The 22,467-nt window shown below is 45.0% G+C and overlaps 2 protein-coding genes across 2 annotated transcripts; both read right to left on the reverse strand.

The window, feature by feature from the left end:
• Window positions 1–895: 895 nt before the first annotated feature.
• LOC125555885 (NDR1/HIN1-like protein 26) lies at window positions 896–1,784 on the reverse strand. Its single transcript, XM_048718694.2, has one exon. It carries the CDS (start codon window positions 1,671–1,673, stop codon window positions 1,035–1,037), a length of 639 nt encoding a protein of 212 aa, XP_048574651.1. The 5' UTR covers window positions 1,674–1,784; the 3' UTR covers window positions 896–1,034.
• A 9,286-nt stretch (window positions 1,785–11,070) lies between these two features.
• On the reverse strand, window positions 11,071–21,646 carry LOC125508603 (haloacid dehalogenase-like hydrolase family protein). The gene is made up of 12 exons (XM_048673363.2): window positions 21,313–21,646; window positions 18,710–18,846; window positions 18,532–18,627; window positions 15,482–15,601; window positions 15,042–15,131; window positions 14,456–14,617; window positions 13,319–13,474; window positions 13,012–13,161; window positions 12,830–12,931; window positions 12,001–12,110; window positions 11,804–11,922; window positions 11,071–11,443 (listed from the first exon to the last, which is right to left on the reverse strand). The coding sequence occupies exons 1-12, from the start codon at window positions 21,530–21,532 to the stop codon at window positions 11,352–11,354; spliced, it is 1,554 nt and encodes a 517-aa protein (XP_048529320.1). The 5' UTR covers window positions 21,533–21,646; the 3' UTR covers window positions 11,071–11,351.
• Window positions 21,647–22,467: the final 821 nt, after the last annotated feature.

Genomic DNA, 22,467 nt, shown 5'->3' on the forward strand with positions numbered 1-22,467 from the left:
TCTATTGGTAGCACGAAAATTAGTGTCCGTGCACTCGTTGCTAGAATTGAGGCTAAACATGAGACTAGATGTGAGATTAGAGAAAAAATTAGAGGGGAAGCAATGTCTACTTCTTTAGAATCAAAAAAGAAGAATGGAGTATGCAAGATCAAGAATCCGCATATCAATGTATGCCTTTGTTTTTCCCACACCTTATGTGGTGCTCCTCTCATTTTCTCATGTACACCTCTGTTATTTCTCTCCTACCTATCAATGAATAATATGCAAGCTTTGCATATTCACGAAAAAAATCGAGAATCCGCAGATCAATAATGAAGGCATCGAAAAAATATTAACCCGACTAGTGAGAGCAGTTATGGAAGTTGGATATCTTCTAAAATATCTAATTATGATTTTTGTTTTCTTTAATCTTACTCTTCTAGCAAAGAATTGAGGAATTATTATGTAATTCAATGTCGTTAAATGAAATAAAGAAGTAAGAAATGTGTTTCGATGGCCAAAATTAAAATGCAAATGATTTTTTTTACTCCGCTAGGTTTAGAGGACCAACTAGGTCCGGCCATAACTTGATGGAGTATTTACTATCAATACTCCACTAAGACTAGTCCCAGTAGGAAGTAACTTAGACTAGTAACATTACATTTTACTAGGCTATGTTACTACCTCCACAGTGAGTAGTAACATATGTGTGTTGTTATGTTATGGTTGACTCATATTGTCTTGTTATGTGTGATGTTACAGTAACTAGCTAAGTTACCACCATCACCTCTCTCATCATTAAATATGTGTCACATAAACAAAATTATTTTGAAAAGTGTGATGTTACTTCCACTGTGGCCAGCCTAAGCCTTTTACTCCGTTAATGTTTAAGGATCGGTTAGAGTTGGCCCAAGTATACAACAACATAATAGCCCTGTAATTAAGCAGACGCTAATCCCGTCGATCTTCTCCTAGCTAGTACTTACAAAGACGTTAATTAAAGTAATTCATCAGTTGACTGATGCAGATAATGTATACGTGTGTAGAATTATTATTCATTCGATGGTGACGGCGCACTCGGTGCCCTGCACGACGACGGCCCTGAGCTGCGACGGCGCCGCGACGGCGACGCACTCGGCGGCGAGGGCACGCTCGCCGGACACCCAGGCCGCCACCTTCCACCGGAGCCGCCCCTCTATGCGCAGCCTCAGCAACGCCGGTGACCGTCCATCGGCTGCTTCCTCCGCGGTCGCCTCCGCCGCCGAGGAGAGGGAGGCGGAGAGCACGGCGTCGCCCTGGGCCTGCTGGAACGGCGGGAGGGGCCCGGCGGTGGCGAGCTGGAAGCCCGCGTAGGAGGCGCGCGCCCGGAGGCCGTCGTAGAGCGCGGCGGCTCGCGCGTTGGGGTTGTGCGCCATGAGGGCCGCGTCGAGGCGCACGAGGCCGCCTCCGGTGCTTGCGTTGGAGGAGGTTGCGGTGGCGGCCAGCAGCGTGAAGCGCGGAGCTGAGGGGCGGAGGTTGAGCCAGAGGATGATACACAGTGCCAGCAGCGACGCCGCGCCCGACGCCGCCGCGATCAGCAGCCGTCGCTGGCGCCAGCCACCGGAGTGGTGGTGGTGGTGGTGGTGGTGGTGGTGGCGGCGCTTGGTGGCGCAGTCCCGCGGGGAGTGCTCGGGGTCATCGGTGATGAGGGACATGGAGAGATCAGAGATGGAGTGCCCAGCAAGCTGACTAGCCGAGCTGACCAGCAAGCTAGCTAGTAGCGCAAGAGAACAGAGCACAAGAGTGGGGAGGGTCTGTCCGAGGGCCTGAGATTTAAGGTGTGTGAGTGGGGTAGTACAATCAGTGAAGTCTCAATCATCATATTAGGTTTTAATGTTTTTCTCTGGTTAGTTGTAGTAGTTGATATACTACTCCCTCCGTTTCGAATTACTTGTCGCAAGTATGGATGTATCTACATGTATTTTAGTTTTATATACGTCCATTTCTACGACGAGTAATTTGAAACGGAGGTGGTACTAGTAAAGACATCTTTTCAGTTACATGCTGGTTATTATGATGAAGTATGGTGTATGCATGGTTTCTTGCTTTGCTTGGTGCTTCGTCAACCATCATGCTTTTCTCTCCTCTATTTTCCTTTTATCAAGACACAAGAGAAGAAAGGCACCAACCCTCTGCCTGCCTGCCTGCCTGCCCTGATGGAGATTGTGGAAGATGGCTGGCTAGGCTACATGAACCACATCACATCACAAGATGCTAAAGCCGCAATGGAAGATGCGTGTGTATATGCACGGTTGGTGAACTAGCCAGCAGCTAAGATCACACAAGCACTCCTTCGCTTCAAGCTAGATTGCAATCATCATATTCCCTCCGTTCCTAAATATAAGTCATTTTAAAGATTTTAATAAAGATTATATACGAATATATATAGATATATTTTAAAGTGTAGATTCACTTATTTTGCTTCATATATAGTTTACATTGAAATCTCTAAAATGACTTATATTTAGGAATGAAGGGAGCACAAGCTAGGATTGAAAGGAGGAACCAAGGAAAGCAGCCTTTCTATTTCATCCCGCTTTTTCACAAAGTAGGGAGCTAAGCTAAGCTAGCTATGTGTGTGATGGATCGAGTAGGAGGTGGGGGTGGAGATTCTTGTTGTTTGGGTGTGAAGCGTGAGTGAATTGCTATCAGCGGGTAAAGGTAACCCACATACCAAAGTGGATTCTGGAACATTCAAATCCACTACCTCACTCATCCTCCAGCAACCCCATATTGCTCCTCGCAGTAATCAATCGCCATAGGAACTTTGATACATAGTTTATTCTAACAACCTGGAGTACCAAATCGACATGCACATGTTAAAATTGTCGAATATTTACCTCAAGAAACAAAAATTGTCGAATATTTTGTACAAGAGGCTATGGTTGAACTTAAAGTTGGACATGTAGACAGATAAGTTGTGTTTGAATAGGACGTATGTAACCCATGCCTCCTATATAATGTGTGGGTAGACGAGAGTGGATGTTCTGGACGCAGCGGCATCTGAACGCTGCAATCCAACCACACACTTTTATCACGGTGATCTACGCATATGCATTGTTGGTCCAGTATTTAGTCAAGATACAATAGAAAATACAGGGCCAGGGCGTACGGGATGCCTGTCTTGGCAGACGAGGATGGTCCATAAAAGATATAAAGGTGAGTGATGGTGCACAAAAAGGCGTCTCTCTCTCTGCCACACTACAAGGGTGGCGTGTATCTTATGTGCATGCAGCGTGCCTGCACATCCGCCCACACACACCAGTTCTGACTTGAGACACAGATACAATGTCCCGAATGGAGCTTGTTCCGGCGAATGGAGTGGAGGCGGCAGCCGCCATGGCTGACGCGTGAGTGAATCCCTGCTTCGTCTCCTCCCAGCCTGCTCTCGTTCTTTTTTCATGGTGTTCGGATGTCAGATTGGTTCCCTGCTGGTCGCTGCTAAGGGAGCTGGATTGCTTACCGGCAGAGCTGGGAATCTACCCCTCGTCCCCGAGCACGAAGTGATTCAAGTTGTTTGAGCGGCGGCGGTCCTTCTCCGGGCGATGCCGTGTTCAGAAAATGGCCGGATCCAGTCCCCGGCGTTCATGCACCCACCTGCACGGTCTCCGAGAATGCGTACTGGTCTCCTACACCCAAAAGTTGCATGGTCCGTGATCCTGCGCGTTCGAGCCAAAAGTTGCATGATACAATGCCTTATGTCAGAACGTACTGTCAGCTTTCAGCTTAATATACGTTGCAAACGGAATTCCAATGCCCCACTATACTCTAACTAGCACTATCCTGGTGTGAATCGCGAAGGGCCGTGCGCCGTGGATGCCACGCGTTCAGATGTCGCTGCGTGCAGCGCTGCACTTCTCGTGGGTAGACACATAACATAACATGCGCAACATAATAGTACATGTACGCAAGGGAGCCGGCGGCATTTGGCGGGGCTCGAACAAACGGTGTGCAATATTGTAGCGATATCAACGGGAAGGAGTGTCCGCAGTCATTCCTGGGACGTAGTCGATGTGTGGTGAACCTCATTAACGAGTCTCGGTGTTGTGCCTCTTGTGTGATTGTTTGTCCTTAAATAATCAACTACGCCCCTCAGATTTTTAACAAGTAGTATCATTAGCGAGTTTTGATGTTTGGTGGTCGCGATGTGTTTACCTAGAGGAGAAAAGCTTGATATGGATCTGTGTTTGTTTGTAGAGAAGATGTCGCCGTGAGGCAGCATGTGTGGCTGACGGGACAATATGAAAGTCAGTGAATACGGGAGTCAATCAAGAGAGCACAACAAGAAGAAGACGGCAATGGTGTATTCTGGTCGAGTCACCTAGAGTTATTCATACTCAGAGAACCTAGTTTCAACATTTCAGAACTACGGAGCCAATCTCAGTTGAAACATTCTTTGTTTGCTTCAGCTCTTCCGAGTATGAGATTTTTCGTTAGCACTTTTCATCCCTCTCGTTTGCTTCTTTGTGAGTCACAGTATAAATTTGGTACCTTTTTTTTCACTGGAACTTTCGAGCTATGACTCAGTCTTTCTTTGTGGATCCTTTTTTATAAATGATATGTCTATTTCGGTACTACCAAGAAATTGGTTTACCCGGTACTTCTGAGCCGTTCTATTTTCATATGAAAACAACTACATTTTTTCATTCGGAACCACCATTTATCTTTCTATCAATACTTCCGAGTATTGTATTATGTCTAGTTCCTAAATTTAGCTTGTCCGTTTAAATTTATTTGATCTGTCTCGGTAGTTCCATAATTTTCTCCCGGTACTTCTAAGTTAGTTACTTTTTCAAGTAATAGTTAGATTTTGGATCCTCTATAATATCTTCACATACCCTTTCGTGGCTACATCCATCATATCGATTTCACACATCCATTCGACCCCAAGTCACACACTTCCCTTCGCTCCACTCCATTCCATCCATCCACCACATAGAGTAAGATAGATCCAATTCAAGGATAGAAGAAGAGAAGTGTTCCCATGTCACTTCTTTGATTCTATGAAGGGTGTGAAACAAACCCGTTCATCTACTCGCGATTGCAGAATGACTTTGGCAATCTTCTCACCGTCTTCGGACTCTACCGCCCATGAAAGGAAGTCGGTGACTCCTGACGACAGCAAGTACCCCAGCTCAAAGAGGTGCTGGAGATGCGTTTCAATGGCGGTGGAAGCCATACACTTCCCCTTCATGTCAGAGACAACCTTCAACTTCCATTTGCCGCCGGCGACGCCCTTGTCGTGGATAACCTTCTTGCCCATGTCACCGCCCTTGGCTGGATGTATCTTGGTCAATTTCAAGGCCATTGGATGACGGTGGAGGAGAGTGCACGTGAAGGAGAGCATGGAGCAAGGAGAGCGAGAAGGTTTGGGCAAAGTAGGAAATGAAGGCTGAGCTCTCGGGGTTGAGAGATGGAGAAGGAGGAGAGAAGCAAATGCTCAAGCTTCGTGACCTTGCTTGGTAGTTTTCCCCTTATAAACCCCTATGAATTGAAAAACAACAACAATAACACCGTGCCGCACGACATCATAAACTACCTCATATCTCACTAACGCACACATAATGCACACAAGGGTCAAGGTGTGCCATCCAGTCACGTCATCATGGTTGACAAGGCATGGCCTTAGTGGGCCCCGCACCCCTTCGCGCATGTCACGTGACCGACGATCAACACGATCGAGATGATCTGGCTCGACCAGCTAGACCGAAGACTAGTATGTCTATTCCAAAGGGCCCGGGCTCAAAACTTTGAAAGATTTCGCATGTACTTCGCGGGAAGCCAGTTTCTCGGGAGAACTTTCCTCTGGAGTTCGGCGTCTATACCAACAATTCAGGATTGGATACGACCGCCACCCATATCGGTAGGTAGGATTCCAAGAGCATACCGACTAAAGAAATTGGCCATAATACACAACCCATTCTCTCAACCGGATTGATGATGTAGATTCACTCTGAGGGAACCTTGGGAATTGTTTATGATCTTGGCAAGCTTGTAGAAGTCCATGCCTCATATCAACTTTGCCCAAGATGTGGCCAAGTTCGAAGACCGATTCAAGGGCTAGTCATGGTGTTACGACCCAGGGGTGCCCCATCTTACCATAAGCCAGCCCAAGTAGGCCAGCCTGGGGCCTCATAGGTCGGTTGTGACCTAGGCTAAAGAACTCGGCCCATGGGCCCTACAACAAGATGGACCCGGAGGATTTGGAGTACAAGACAAGGTGGCCGACGTCCTGGAGGATTCCTCCAGCCAACTAGGATCATGTAACCCTATACCTCAAACCCATATAAGTCGGGGCTATAGGTTAGTCAACAAGAGACATAACCTAGAGTTGCTACTCAATCCCTTGATAATTTAACTCCTATACACAAGCAAAGTAGGGTTTTATCTCCTCCGCGAGGGCCTGAACCCGGGTAAATCCTTCCATGTTTCCCATGCGATCTAATCGCCTGGCCTAAGGGCATCACCAGCCGTTGGCCCCCCAAGGATGCATAAAAATTGAGCCGGCGATACAATCGGCGCTGGGGGCGGTTTTGCGCCCAGTCGTCGCCCCCAGCTCGCCCCCAGGTGCCGAAATTGGCCCACTTTGCAGCCCAATTTCGACGAATAAACGGCCCATATGGGCGAGAATAGGCACATATTCGGCGTGGTTTCGCCGTGTCTCAGCGTTCAATTATCAACACAATTATTTCTTATCACATATTTCATCACAGAAAAATCAAATACTTCAACAAAATAGTACAACAACAAATAGTTCAATACAAATTATATAGTTCAACAAATAAAAACTCGTATTTCATCACACGGCGTCCCCCTTGAGCCTTCATAGGTGCTCAATCAGATCTTTCTGCAGTTGATGATGCACCTGTGGGTCTCAGATCTCCTGACGCATACTGAGATAGGCAGTCCAAGTTGTCGGTAGCTGGTGATCAACTTCGGCTAGAGGACCCTACCTGTAGTATGGTTCAGTGTCAAACACCGGGTCTTCTTGCTCGCTCTCGATGATCATGTTGTGCAAGATGACACAGCAAGTCATGATCTCCCACATTTGATCTTTCGACCAGGTCTGAGCGGGGTACCGAACAACAGCGAATCGAGATTGGAGCACACCAAATGCCCGCTCGACATCCTTCCAGCAAGCCTCCTGAACTTTCGCAAATCGGGCGTTCTTGCCTCCTGGCACAGGGTTTGAGATCGTCTTCACAAATGTCGACCATCTCGGATAGATGCCATCTGCTAGGTAGTACCCCTTATTGTATTGGTGCCCATTGATCTCGAAATTCACCGGAGGAGAATGACCCTCAACGAGCTTGGCAAAAACAGGAGAGCACTGCAGCACGTTGATGTCATTGTGAGTTCCTGGCATACCAAAGAAGGAGTGCCAAATCCAGAGGTCCTGTGTGGCTACCGCCTCAAGCACCACACTGCAACCGCCTTTGGCGCCTTCGTACATCCCCTGCCAACCAAATGGGCAATTCTTTCATTTCCAATGCATGCAGTCGATGCTTCCAAGCATCCCAGGAAATCCTCTTGCTGCATTTTGGACTAGGATCTGAGCAGTGTCTTCCGCATTGGGTGTTCTCAAGTATTGTGGCCCAAACACTGCCAGCACTGCCCGACAGAACTTGTAGAAACACTCTATGCTGGTGGACTCGACCATGCACCCATAGTCGTCGAGTGAATCACTGGGAGCTCCATATGCAAGCATCCTCATCGCTGTCGTGCACTTCTGGATGGAGGTGAATCCAAGAGCGCCAGTGCAATCCATCTTGCACTTGAAGTAGTTGTCGAACTCTCGGATGGAATTCACAATCCTGAGGAAGAGCTTTCGGCCCATCCGATAACGGCGCCGAAATGTTCTCTCGCCATGAAGTGGAGCATCGGCGAAGTAGTTGGAGTAGAGCATGCAGTAGCCTTGGAGACGATGCCGGTTCTTTGCTTTCACCCGCCCCGGCGCCGAGCCACCTCGCCGCGGCTTTTCATTGCTTGCCAGCAGCTGGGCGAGGGCGGCGAGCACCATCAGATGCTCTTCTTCCTGGACGTCGGCCGCAGCTTCCTCCTCCAGCAGCGCGGCGAGCTCTTCCTCGTCATCCGAGTCCATCGCCGAGACAGGCAAAACGCCGAACACCTTGCGCTCGGTGGGCGTGCACCCGCCGTTAAACCGCGCCTCCGCGGCCGGAAACGCCCAGCTGCTGTGGGAGGGGCTGCCGCGGCGAAGCGCTGCTATTTTCCGGCGGGGAATGGCTATCTAGCGGAGTAGGGCGGCGGCCGTCGATGGGATATAGCTAGTGGTGGCCGAGGGCGCGGGGGGTGCGAGGCGAGTCGGGGGAAGAAAACCTTGACTTTTTCCCCGTCGGTGTGGGTCAGGCGTGCTTTTCCCTAGCGCCGGAGCCCCCAACTGCTCCCCAGCGCGCCGAGTTCGGCCTGTGACCGCCGGGCGGGAAAAAGGTCCGAGCCGGCGATTTTCGGCGTCCTGGGGGTGCGACTGTGCCGTTTTTTCGGCGCCGGCGCCGAAAAAGTGGCCTGGGGGGCCTGTTGGAAACGCGGCTGGAGATGCCCTAAGGTACCCTATCGAACAATTTGCCGGAAAAATACTCCGATAACAACCCAGAAACCAACAGAATCAATCCAGCGGGGTTAGCTGGATAGAACCATCTCATGTGTGATCGTTCAGCACAACGTCTAGCTAATGATTTTAGCTACCGATGTCTCAGTGAGGGTAGGCATGCAAAAACTCTACGCTGGATAGCTACCTGACTAAACATCCGCCTCCAATTTTGAGCTTATGATGTTTCAGATAAAGTAGCCAAACATTTCGGCGACTTTCCGGACAGTTCGACTTGCACATGAAATGTTTATTTTCACTATTTCTTTTCGCACCAAAGTATAAGGTTTGGTTAGGCTTATTTTGATTTGGACTTTTTTGGGTATGAATGGAATGGAATGATTATTTTGAGCTAAGCAAATATTTCGCGAAACCCTTTGATCCTCTCTTAGTAGTGAGGATCCCTATAACTCAAGAATAAAGTGAAAAGCTTGGCTTCTCGTCGTTGTTGCACATTTCTTGAGTCATAATCATTTTGGGGGTCTATGATCCACACACGAATTACCATAGGGACTAAAACATGTGTATTAACTTAGCAAACATCATTAGTCTCCTATAAATATATTGTCATCAATATCAAAATATGATTAAGGGCGTGAGTGCACTTTAAATTGTGCCAACTATCTGCACCATGGAAAAAAATTACAGCGTCCATCTATGCTTGCACTTGCAACTCAATCTCTTTATTTTCATGCAAGTTATCTCATTTTTGGTGCTATACTTGTCATGCTTGCTTGAATTGAAATATGATCAACTAGCCTCCCTTGCTCTAAAATTGTGAAACCTAAAACTAGGTAGATTTTTTGTGATAGGTCTATCGACCGTCCCTGTAAACCATATCCATGATCTCCCACACTTGTGCAAGTAGTTTATTTCCACCGCTTTGCTCTTTGTACACTTGCATGTGTTGAAAGTCTTAGGGAACGGCTAGTTAAACTTAAAATTACCAAGAACTTAAAGTTGGGAAAAAGTTCCTCAAGGTTGTGGTTGTAGTCTATTCACCCTCATCCCTTCTAGACATACTAAATGATCCTACAACCAGGCCTTGTATAATCTCGTGATTCTTCACAACTTGAAGGCTCTCAAGAGACTCATAACCATCTAGGAGGTGCACACTTCAAGAGTACGAGCAAAGTAAATTCATTTTGATATTTCCTTAAAAGATCTTAATCAACTCTCTCATGAAACCATGGGATCTCTCTCACACAAATATAGGTTTGACACAAAGAGAGATGGAGCGCAAAGAAGATGTTCAAGCAAAGGAGGAGCTTGTCCATCAAACTCTCAAAGTTCTACTCCCAAATATATTCACTAAGGCTCTCAAGGTTTGTTCCAAAATATGGAGTGTGGGGGTCTATTCATAGAGAAAGCAAAAATCAAACAGTCGCACAGGAAAATGAAACTAGCCCGTAAGTCTCAATAGTTTTCCACAGTATTGTCAGACAAATTCAAATGTGAATGGTATGGCGGGAAGACAAACATTCCCCGAAGTGTGTGGTACTTGGACGTACTGGGTTTTATAGTAAGCATATCAAAGATCCGAATACATAGAGGTACTAGAAACAAAAAGGTCAAAAATACCAGGCACAAGGGAGCTTGTTCCTGTGATACCAGGCACAACAAAAAGGTCAAAGATACCAGGCATAAAGATTCTCGGAGGTTCTGGGGGTCAACAAAGCAAGCCCCGAAATGAAATCAGTGCATAAACAGCTAAGTCTCGACTCGAGGATAACATATAGAATGTGCTTAGGAGTACTAGACTTATATTGAGAACGAGAGCCGTAGCAAACCGAGAAGTGCTCGGAAATATCAAAAATGTTAGCCTCGGAGGTACCGAAGCTAACAAAAATGATCTTGGCTGAACCAAAGCTTGGTGGCATCGGAGAAAAATCTCGTTCCGAAGCAAACATAGAGAAGTAGGTTCACTGAAGACCATCACTCATTCCAGTCAGTAGTACCAGGTAGGAATAGTTGGGGATTTAGTGGAGTGCAAGATTTAGTGGAAGGAGTCGAATAGTGGAAATTAGGAAATTCTCAAAAGTATCAGGAGTGCTGGATTTAGTGGAAGGGGTGGGCTAGTTGGGGATTTGATTTTGGATACTGAGATAGTGTTCATTCATAATTAATTTGCAACTAAACACTAAACACTCTTATATTTCTTTACAGAGGGAGTATAAAGTTAATATTCCGTTCTTCAGATTCAGGCTCAGTCGTTTTTTGTTTTGTTTTGGGTCAAAATTTGGGGTTTCATCACAGAAGCAAAAAATAGTCCATAATAAAATCTGAAAAAATAAATGAAAACTCTTATCGTCCCGTCGCAATAGGCCAAGCCGTCCATCCCAACAAATCCCTGCCTCGTTATCTTCCACTCTCTCGTCCCTTAGATCGGTTTTCTTTGGGAAACCGGATAAGACCAAACGAAAAATCTGTTTGTTTGGGCTCGGTCATTGGTTTGGACAGAGACAGAGTTCTGTTCTCTCATTGGCAAACACGGATTTCCCAAAAACCCAAAGTACAATCACTGAAGCACACACATACGCACGTTTACATGCACAGGACTACATGCAAATTCTTCCTCTTTTATTCTGCCACCCTTGTTTTATTGCAATCCGATGCCTACGAAGGCTCTATACTACTATTACAAGAACATGATCCGGGGGGCCACGAAGCACTGTCATGTTACACACCCAATAGAGATTCCCTGGCATGTTCGTTTCTTGCACATTTGTCAGATCTCACTGAAGGAACTGATAGTCCGGAAGCCATGATTCGCAGGAAGCGGTGCGTTCCCCGGGCGAATGGAGATTATTACCTCGAAACCTGAAGATATACAATAAAAATCAAAGTTTACTCCTAATAGATAAGATATTTCAACATATACAATAAAATCGATGTTTACTCCTTAATGAATACTCCTTCCGTTCACTATTATAAGACGTTTTTGGATATTTCAATTTGGACTACATACGGATTGAAACGAGTGAACAAACACACTAAGTGCGCCTATATACATCTGATTTAGAAAAAAGTTATAACATCTTATAATAGTGAACGGAGGAAGTGCTATCTTAGCCAGTGAGTGCGCACACACGCCAGGAAAGTGTGAACACTCCAGAAGACAAAACTATGATTTGTCCACAAATATCCTAGTATTGCGGAGTGGAACTAGCCTAGACATACCTGCACTCTTTGCGGCAACGGCTTCTTGCAACACATCTGTGATGAATAAGATTTGAGACGGATTGTCCACCCCAAGTGATTGCGAGATCTCAAAATAACTCCTTGCTTCTCTTTTGTTTCTGTGTACGAGTGAGAGAGAATCGTAATTCCATATTCACTTTTGAAAGGACAAATAGAACAAGAAATCGAAGGCTTACCCGGTTGTGGTGTCGAAAAAACCACACAGAAATTGCCGCAGATCACCATAAGATGTATGTCCAAATAGTAGCCTCTGTGCCTCTCTACTGCCACTTGAGTATATGTAAACCTGTTGGAAAGCATATATAATCTTTTATCAAGTGATTGGACACTTACACAGGAATACATACACAAGACAAAATATACTTGAAACTACAATCCTAGCTCTATTTTAGCTAACATTCACATTCTAAGATCACGTCACATGACTAAACTAACATATAGTTATTACTACATGTATCACTATTTCATCTTCACTCCTTTTTACTTTATTCTCTTTTAAGTATAACAGAGCTCGGTACATCTACCATGTTCAACTAATACAAATATAGATTCTTCTGTTCTATTAGAAAACCATTTCCCTGTGCTTCTCCATGCTTCACTACATTTAGGTGGACTTTTGACAACCTAACAGCTGAAAAAAAAATGATTTCTCAGTATGGTGAAGGACTGAGGATTCCGTAGCATCATTCTGCTTTATTCAAACTGATATTGCTTACATGCATCAGTCCTTCTGCGCATGAAAGTACAACAGACGAACCGTGGAGCAAATGTTTGATGACCATCTCAATGGTTGGGCACGTTGCGAAAGTACACTATTTTTCTGTGAATGATTTACAGAGTTCTGGCATGGCCATTGTTCTTGATACTTTAGCTCAGGAGTCAACTTTCTGACCTAAATCACTCAGTTATGAAGTATGAAAAATAAACACATCCGATGACAATCCAGTTTTATGCCTCAAAAGCCTAGTTCACATTTCAGAAGAGTTTGACCAAATGGATACATACCTTCATACCCTGAGATTGCCAGTTCTTCAGTGCCTCGGGAACATCCTCAAAAACAACTCCTTTCAGTTCTTTCCTTTCAAACCCAGTCCTCCATATATGTCCCTGGAATTAGCCAATAGAAGATAGCTCCATCAAATGAAAAGATATATGTTTCCAGCACTGGAATGGAATATGAAAGGTACCTGAAGTTGTTTCAATGATGTAATCTTCCGGTCTGCTTTGATCATTGCTTCAACATTAGCGACTAAAGAACTGATAACCTCTTCTTTGCCAGCATCATCCGGTGCAACTGGAGTAGCCCCAACAACTCCAATTTTCAGGTCTTCTTCGACCTGAATAATTGGTCACTAGTCTGTTAGAACTCGAGTAAAACAAACTAATTTGTGCAAGGAAATCAAATATTATATGCTAGTACTATCAAGTTTGATTTTTGGATGCTCCAAGAGCTAGCTTCACAGGACATCGTTAAATTCCTTTACCATAACTTACTTGGATGCGTAAAAGTTTGATGTCTTCTTTGGTTTCCTCGGAATCGTATGTAGAAGTCAGATGCTTCCGCACATTATCACGGGCATAAGGAAACATAACATCAGTCACAAATGATATTGGTGTTGTTGTTCCTTCGATGTCAAGTACAACACAATGCTGCAATGAACAGTGTGAGTACAGGTATTCAAGAAAAACATCAAACAGTTGGGTTGCCCGGACACAGCAACCACAAACCAGTTAAGGAAACACACAAGTAATAATATACTGTATAAGTTGCAAGGATGTTACTTATTGCAGAAGTTGTCCCATGTATTTTTTCAAGTGATTGAATTAATTTAAATTATGTAATTTGAGTTAAGTCCCGATACTGGAAACAAAATTGATAGGGATGTGCTATGGATTCTGCATTTTTATGTGATTGTTCCCAGATATTTTGGAGTTCAATTCATGTTTTTCTCAACCATTCGCGTTTTGCAGGACTTGAGAAACTTCTTTTTTTGTTTTGTTTTGCAAAATAGAGCCCCCGTGGCATTGTCCAATGCGCTAGCGAGCTGGTGAGATCCGGGTAGGACCTGCGATGAATCACTATTTGCACCATTGGGACTCAGGTGTGCATTTTCATACTATTAGGACACACTTTGAATACTTTTAGGCCTCCAGTGGATTTTACTCTTGAAGAAATCTGATAAAGATGATACAGTCACATGTCAAAGAAAGAGAACTATGAGACTGGGCTGTAGCTTGGGCTAGATGATGGCTGGTTGCTTGAGTGGTTCAAGTTGGAGGACAAAAGAACTAGTTGGGAAAAATACGAACTGACTCCAAAAATTCTTGATAAAATTCATACAAGCCAGAAGTAATGTGCAGAACCCAAATAAATATCTCCAGGGCATTATTCAGATTGGAAATATTCCAATATATGGATTCAACTAAAATTACATAATTCAAATTAAGTCAAACACTTTGAATTTGTTCAATAATATATATGGGACTATTTTGCAGTAAGTAGCATCCTGCAACTGAAAAATAAAAAATCAGAGAAAAACAGGATTTACAACCGCTGTTGTCCATGATACAATGATCTACGAGTACTACAAAAGGAGTGAATTCACAAATTAATGGGAAAAAAGAACTGACCTTTGATGATTTGGCTGTATGACATCCATTAGGAACCCCAAGACTTGCAACACTACGCAATCTTTTGGCACTGTTTATTGGACCATGCTCAGGAGTTGTCCAGTCAATCCCTAACTGATACATCTTCATGGCAGCATCAAGAAGATAATGATAGCATTCAGCCTGAAAAGCAAGGCCATAGAAAGTACTGAATATCTGCCCTCGCATAAATTCCAGGAAGCATAAGAATCATTCCTCAACACAGCACACTAAAACTATGTCACATGACTCATAAAAAAGAGGAATAAACTATCCCTCTGCTACTATAGAGGGCTACACTGGAGAATTTATTTGAGTTCTGCATATGTATAATCTAGATTGGATAAAACATATTGTTGACTAAATTTCAGAAAGTTTGGATGCAAATCATTAAATGACCTTTAAAAGTAAGAGAAGGGTAGCGTGTGGACATAGATCATAGATCTAAGAAATTATACCAAACGAACTGATAACTTAAAAAAAAGACGAAGAGACAATGAGAGGAGATGAATAAGCACCCACACCTGATACCTGATACAGAAACCTAAGTCATGGAAATAAAGCATACCTGTGTCTTGGCATTGATCCAGGAGTCACCCCACACATAAATTCCATGGTTCCGTACCAGGACAGCAGTTGCCTTAGGGTATGCTGCGATCTGTAATAACTTAATGTCAAGTGCTGCTAGATCCAACCATGTTTCTTATAGACTAATCTCGTTGTAACTAATATTTTTTGCTATCCATGATACAAAGGAATAACCGTGCCCTTTAATCAGCTTGATTATAGGGTAGTGACTAAATGATCAGATGAATGAGATGATGCTATTGATTATTTTGCTGCCTACAACATTGCCTGATCCCAATCCTGGAACCATCTTATTTATCAGTACAATTCAAGAGAACAATAAAACTAAATACTAATAGAAGGTTGTATTTGCACCCATAGACTGGATATCAAGGAATCTGAAATGATGGAAACTTGAAACAAAGGACACTAGTAGCATACCGCTTCAGCTAGAGAGTCTGTGAGCTCATACTCATAAGGAGTATTTTCAATTATGGGAATCACCAATTCATCGGTGTACCCATGACCTTTGATTCCTTTAATCATCTCCATATGTGTCATCTGCAGTAAGATCAGCAGATCAGTATATGGTCACAAATACAGCAAGTCATTTAGTATCAGATAGCAATGGACTTAATTAAGCCGAGAGCTTTGTAAAACAGGATCAACTATCACTGTAAGTCGTGCGTCACACACGAATAATATTTTGAAAAGTCTTTTCTATTTGTGTTACAGTTACCTATTAGTACGGCACATGTCAGTGGTATCTTGAGAGCTCTGTTACTATAGTTTTGTCCTGAATCTTGCTGTTAACCTCGTTGACTAAAACAATGGGTGTGGGGTTGAGACACTACAACAATTTGAAGAAATCCGCAAGTGACTGCATCTCAAGGTTCTTTGATGGGCATAAAGAAATTATCTGGAGGATCCCTTAATCCAATTAAAGGAGAATTATACATGCCACTCCACGAAAGAAATATATTGGAGAGTTGCCCAAAATGAGCACTAAAGACTTCTCGAGAAATCTCCTAGGCAATGATCAGTAGCTGGTCTGAGAGGATGATCAGCCACACTGGGAATGAGAAGACTCCTGCGGGAATTAGCAGTGGCGGAACTTCATATAGCAACCTACGTGTTGTGTGTACCATGCAACATGTACAGTACGGTATTTTATATTTTTTTAATTTCAAATATGTCAGCATGGCAAGTATTCTTCACTATTCCTAATTGACTTTCAAGGCACATATATTGGATAATTATATGGCATATGTAGTCACGTTTATTATCTACATTCTACATGCAGGACAAAACATATCGCACACACCCCACCATAAGAGTTGCGAATCAATGTATCAACCATACACATTTCTAAATGTCATAAACTTCATGGTGTGCACAACTTAGGGGGTCTGTATAAAGAGCATCTCTAGCAGACCCCATATAATGCCCCGACCCGCAAAATAACCGCCAAAATACGGGTCCACGCGAAAAATGCTGCCCGATCAGACCCCGGAAACGCGTCGGAGCCGTAAAAAAATTTGTGGGGCGTGGCAGAAGTCCCACCCCAACCCGCGAAAACACGGGTTCTCCCCCTCGCCCCGTCGGTGCCCTGCATATAGCGGTAGCGGTTGGCCGAGGGGGGGGGGGGGGGGGGGATTTCAGCCCACGCTTTTCCCCACCCACCACCGCCGGGCCGCCGCCTACGATTCCAGCCATACCAGCCGTCGGGATCACGCCGGCAGGCCGCCACACGCCCGAGATTCGCCCAAGATTGTCCTCCACCACTTCCTCCTACCTCGGCCGGCCGGATAGTTGCAGATCGGCGGCTGTTTGTCGCGGCCGCCGGATTTGGCGTTTCCGGCCACCGGTGGCTGCGCCAAGCCATGGATTGGTCGGGGAGCACCCCGCACAGCCCCAGCAAAGCCCCAGCGCCGCATGCAGGTACTGGTTCGTCCTCTAGCAGCCGTCGTCGGTTTGCCGGCAAGTACTCGGCCGGCCGTCGCCCGGGCTCGGAGCTCGCGCAGCGGCTCGCCGATGCAGCTCATACAGTGCGACGACTGCACGCAGACATTGCTGCGACTAACATCTAGCACGCCGAAACACTCGTTGGTAGAATTGAGGCTAATGATGCGGCTGCATGTGCAATTAGAGAAGAAACTAGAAGGGAAGCAACGTCTACTTCTTTAGAATCAAAGAAGAATGAAGAATACAAGATCAAGATCCGCAGATCAACAATGAATGCATGGAACCAGGCGTCAAGCCTGGTAAGCTATCTCAAAAAACAATGAATGCATGGAGAAGATGTTGATCCAACTAGTGAGAGCAGTTATGGAAGTTGGATATCTTCTAAAATGCCTGATTCTGGTTCTTGTTTTCTTTGGTCTTGCTATTCTAGCAAAGATTTGGTGAATTATTATGTATCCAATGCCCTTGAAGAAAATAAAGAAGCAAAGAAATGTGTTTTCATGCCCGAAATTGAAATGCAAATTACTGATTTACGGGCCGGCGCGGGCGGCAGCCAAGCAGACCCCACAAAGCGGACCCGTAAAAAAGGATTCTGCAAACTGTATACGCATTTTGCTGGTCGGCATTATACAGGGTCTGCTAGAGATGCTCTAAGATCACAGTCTGTATCACTGTTCCAAATAGTGGAAGCATATCTGTATGTCACTGGTAGACCAAATCTACATATAGAGAAATTTTGCAACTCTATGTGCTAGTGTTCATGATTTTCTGGCGTGATGTTTTTGCATGACACAAGAGGAACGTAGGGAAAAAAACAGAACTCCAGATTACTGAATCACTATGCTAACCAGCAGCACAGCACATGCTAATAACTCTTGAAAGTGTATACGATGGAGATGAAAATATGGAAAGTATAAATGATTATCCTTTCACAATTAATCAGAATCAGAAGGTGTCCATAATGTGGTTTTCACTTTTATTGTCAGCATTGTATTGCATGAGGATCCCGAATGATGATATATGTGATAGAGTTGGGGTAGCACCGATTGAATAGAAGCTTGTCCAACATCGTCTGAGATGGTTTGGGCATACACAGCGCAGGCCTCCAGAAGCTCCAGTGCATAGCAGACGGTTAAAGTGTGCTGATAATGTCAAGAGAGGTCAGGGTAGACCAAACTTGACATGGGAGGAGTCCATAAAGAGAGATCTGAAGGACTGGAATATCACCATAGAACTAGCCATGGACAGGGGTGCGTGGAAGTTAGCTATCCACGTGCCAGAACCACGAGTTGGTTTCGAGATCTTATGGGTTTCAGCTCTAACCTACCCCAACTTGTTTGTTGTTGTTGTTTGTATTGCATGAGGATAAGGAATTCCCGATCTCAGCATTAATTCAGACATGATGTGCTTAATTCTTGAACTTGCATTAGTATAAGCACTACAGGAAAATATTATGCAAATACAAATGAGACTTTGTGAATTAGCTAAATTCCATGGGAAATATAAAAAAGACTATGAGGATTCACCCTGAACTCCTTTGCACCAGGATTGAGCATTGTGGCCATGCAAGTCTCCATGCCATGGCTATGAATCACAGCTCCAGCTCCTCGCATTAGATAAGACTGCAAAAACATCAAGGAAATTAGACCACATGTAAAGGAATCTCAAACAATAGAACAAATAAAACAAAGGAAACATGACAACCTTCATGAACAGAGGTGCACAGTCTGAACACTTTGGATGCTTGTGTGGCCATGGCTTTGCTACTGGTGCAGATATCACCTTGCCCTCTGCTGACATCACGTACATGTCCTCTGCTGCCATCCTCTCCTTCTGCACGCCTACACCAGATAAACAACTCATGTTATCAGCTTGTCACTGATAGTACAAGCAGAGTATCTAATACAAAATCATGTTTTCTTTTGGATTACAACACTACATATCGTTCCTATGGTCAAATCAATATATAACACAACAAACTATTGTATTTACGTTTTTTATAAGCATATCAAAGATGATATTTTGAAGAAAAAAGATCAGTTGACAGCTTTTGGCGGCGACTTTTTTTAGGCATATAGTGCTTAAGGTAGTTCAAAAGCTGTCCTTTTAAAGATATTTTGTTGTTGTCGTCAAGACAATAGGGATCAGGTGTATCTCTTAACCCATAGTTACGACAGAAATTAAGCAAGTAGGGGGGAGGGGGGTGTACGACGACCTTACAACGAAGGCCGCCATACACTCGACAAAATAACACTTCAATGTTTAACCGAGCACGGCCTAGTCATATGTCACAAAAGCACCGAGGGAGGCTTGATTGTTGACTAGGGCCATACGGGACTTTCCAAGGTCTCCAAACTTCCCTTCCTTGACGTCGGTCCAAGTCGTTCGGGACTCTGATTTTTAGCTATTCCCACAACATACTTAATAATCATAAGTACTCCCTCCGTCCGGTAATGCTTGTCAGAAAAATGGATAAAAATGGATGTATTTAAACTAAAATACGTCTAGATACATCCATTTCTCCGACAAGTATTTCCGGATGGAGGGAGTATCTTCAGAGTGCAGCCATGCAAAAGAATCGCCATTAGAGCATGCGTCTAAGAATGATAATATGCATTCGAAACTGTGAATTATATGTCCGTACATGGAACATAATTTAGCTTCATGAAAATTAGAGCAGCGCTTCTATGCTTTCCCGCTGTGTTTTTTACACAAATTCCAGAGCACTAGTGCTTAGTTATAGCTGAGGGCAAATTAGAAACAGTTATTCCACGTTAGACAGTTAGAACCTGCTTTCAAGCCCATGTTATGGGCTTGGGACTTGGGAGCAGCGGTGGTGTACCTGGCCAGTGGCGTTGTGGCATCAATGACAACCATTACAATCACAGCCATATGTTACCCCCAATCTGCTACTATCAGTGGAGTAATGCGCGAGCTGGATCTGGACAGCACAAACATGATCTGACCAAGGTTTCGTCGCGTAGTTGTGCAAGCAGCAGTTGACATCACTCAGCTCGTCAGTCACTGGCAATGCAAACCCTAGTAGGCAGCCTCTCAGCAAGTGAGGATGCTGCTACTGAAACGGCAACAACAACGGTGAGATTTAATTACGAAGCCCTAGGGGGGCATGTAGTTACGCACTGATGCATTCTTTCGTCTCATGTACATCCGTCTGGCAACGAATGCAACCCAAGGTGAGGTGTTATATCGTTAGTCAGGTCGTTGCTGTGGAATGTGCAGTCGTAATAGATATTGACTAATACCGAAACTACCATTCCTTAAATAAAACCGGTGAGATTAGTCCCTTTAACCCCCAACCTTTAGTTTCCTTTAAAGTTTGTGCCAATAATTTACTAGAGGGCATAGAAGCATTCCTCTCAAAATTATCATTGGCATAGGCCTTTTTACTCAAATGCTTGATTCTAGTGCAAAGTAATCAAGTTATTAATGACTAGACGAAACCTTATGTGCGAATTATAGAAGATCCCCTTTAAGACCATACAATTCCATCAAATTGAGTTTGACGGTGTATGTGATAGCATCTACTATACCAAGAATATCAACGAACCCCATTCCTGCAATTGCTCAGGATACCCTCTTTTAGCTATCAGGTCTATTTCTTAGTTCAAGATCCCTCTTACTAGCTGGAATAAAAGAATTAGTAGATCTGTTCACACAGCATCGCTCCGTCAAGCTTTCATTTGCATTAGAAAAAAAGAACGTCACAATGGTACAAAAGCTACACAGTCACTGTAGGTGGTGCGATCAAAAAGCGCAAAACCCAACTCCAACTAACACCCTAAAAGGTAAAAAACATAAAATTGACCTTCTCAAATACTAATGCAATTTGTCCTATCAAATAGCAACCTAACCTTCCAAATGCCAAAGTCCAGCCAAGCTGATCAGCTATGTTATGTAGTTGACTTGCCTTGCACAAGAGCTATAACGTCAACTATGTCTAACAGGCTCGAGTACCACCAATCTCATCATTAAACTACGCACGCTAGCGGATAATTCTACAAATCAGTTTTCAGTCAGCCATTTCACCAATGTGGGCAATCATTGCAAGCTAGTAGCTGGGCAAACAATTAAGTGACGATAAGAAAGAAGATCGGTGGAAGGATCGCACGCCCACACTCGTCAAAAGTGCAATTCATCCAGCAAGCGCAACCTCGATTGAAAGGCCCCTTGCCGACAGGAGATTCGCAACCCAGTTTGACAATTCATCGAACAGGTACGGCGAGAGGGACGCGGAGCCGGGCGAGCGGAAGCAGGGAACAGAAGAGGGGAGCGCATGAGTTAGTTACCGGACGGGGACATGACGATGAGCTGCTGCGCGAGGGGCACGGTGGGGTCGTTGGCCTTGACGGTGATGCTGCCGCCGGTGCCGGTGACCCACCCCTGCAGGTAGAAGTGGCGGCAGAGCTCCGCCACCAGCTCCCGCGCCTCCCTCACAGCGTCGCCCGCCAGGTACGCCTCCGAGGCCATCGCCTCCGCCGCCGCAGACTCTGCGCCACCGGTCGACATGGCTCCCGTGTCGCTCCCTTCTCCTCCTCCTCTGGAGAGTGGGGACGATGGACTTGAGTGGTGTGTGCGCTGTGACGGAGTGTTTGGTCTTACTTATGCTCCGATAATCGGCGGCTCGATTAGTGCCTTCTGTTACTCTGATTAGCAAGAAACTGGGGTTTTTATTTACCTATTTTTTTATTCTATATCGACGAGATGCGTTTCTGGTGGTTCACGGACGGGAATAATCGGGGAGGGGAATAAACGCTTTCTTGTCATCGCTACTCTGATTTTTCGCACACCCACTTCGCGGTTGGGTTCGTCGCGGAAGGGGCTAGCATGTCAGTGGGTAAAACTTGGCAGGTAAGGAAAATCCCGTAAATTTGGACGGGACGGTCCTGGGAACTTAAATCAGCTTCGGAAATCGGACCGGGGCTCGTGGCAGGTGAGGTCGGGCGGCATATTTCGTGATGGTCACCAAACTTTTTTTTTCTTTTATTTTAATATTAATATAGGGTATCTTCAAAGCCGACCCCAAACCACCCACAACCGTCCGAACCGCACTAATTTCGCCTAGTGCTCGATCACGCAAATCCAATGCCGGCCCTCATTGCCGCGGCCACTGCGAGATGTTGAACTACCAAGCCACGTCCTCTTCATTGCTTATCTTAGACTGCCTTTGTCCACGAGAACGGTACTCTCGTCCGCCCTCATGCCCTTGGTCGACAAGATCGCCAAGAAGCTTCCCACTTGGCGAGCATCATTGCTATCCCGAGGCGAGCGGCTAGCGCTTGTTCAACACGTCCTATGTGTCATGCATGTTCACTTGTTACTCGTCATGGCCCTCAGCTCCTCCCCCCCCCCAAATCCACAAGTTGATCAGGCGCATCATCCGCGATTTCCTGTGGCACGGGTGCAAGGAGGCGCGCGGGAACTACTCAATGAGTTGGGCTTGG

Source organism: Triticum urartu, chromosome 5A, assembly GCF_056163025.1.
Source record: "Triticum urartu cultivar PI428250 chromosome 5A, HENAU_Tu73, whole genome shotgun sequence".
Classification (NCBI taxonomy): Eukaryota; Viridiplantae; Streptophyta; class Magnoliopsida; order Poales; family Poaceae; genus Triticum; species Triticum urartu.

Coding starts and splice junctions, on each gene's coding strand:
- LOC125508603 (XM_048673363.2), bottom strand. CDS start 21,532: ATGTCGACCGGTGGCGCAGAGTCTGCGGCGGCGGAGGCGATGGCCTCG. Junction 18,847..21,312: donor CATCGTCATGTCCCCGTCCG/GTAACTAACTCA, acceptor TATCTGGTGTAG/GCGTGCAGAAGGAGAGGATG. Junction 12,111..12,829: donor GGCAATCTCAGGGTATGAAG/GTATGTATCCAT, acceptor GCTTTCCAACAG/GTTTACATATACTCAAGTGG.
- LOC125555885 (XM_048718694.2), bottom strand. CDS start 1,673: ATGTCCCTCATCACCGATGACCCCGAGCACTCCCCGCGGGACTGCGCC.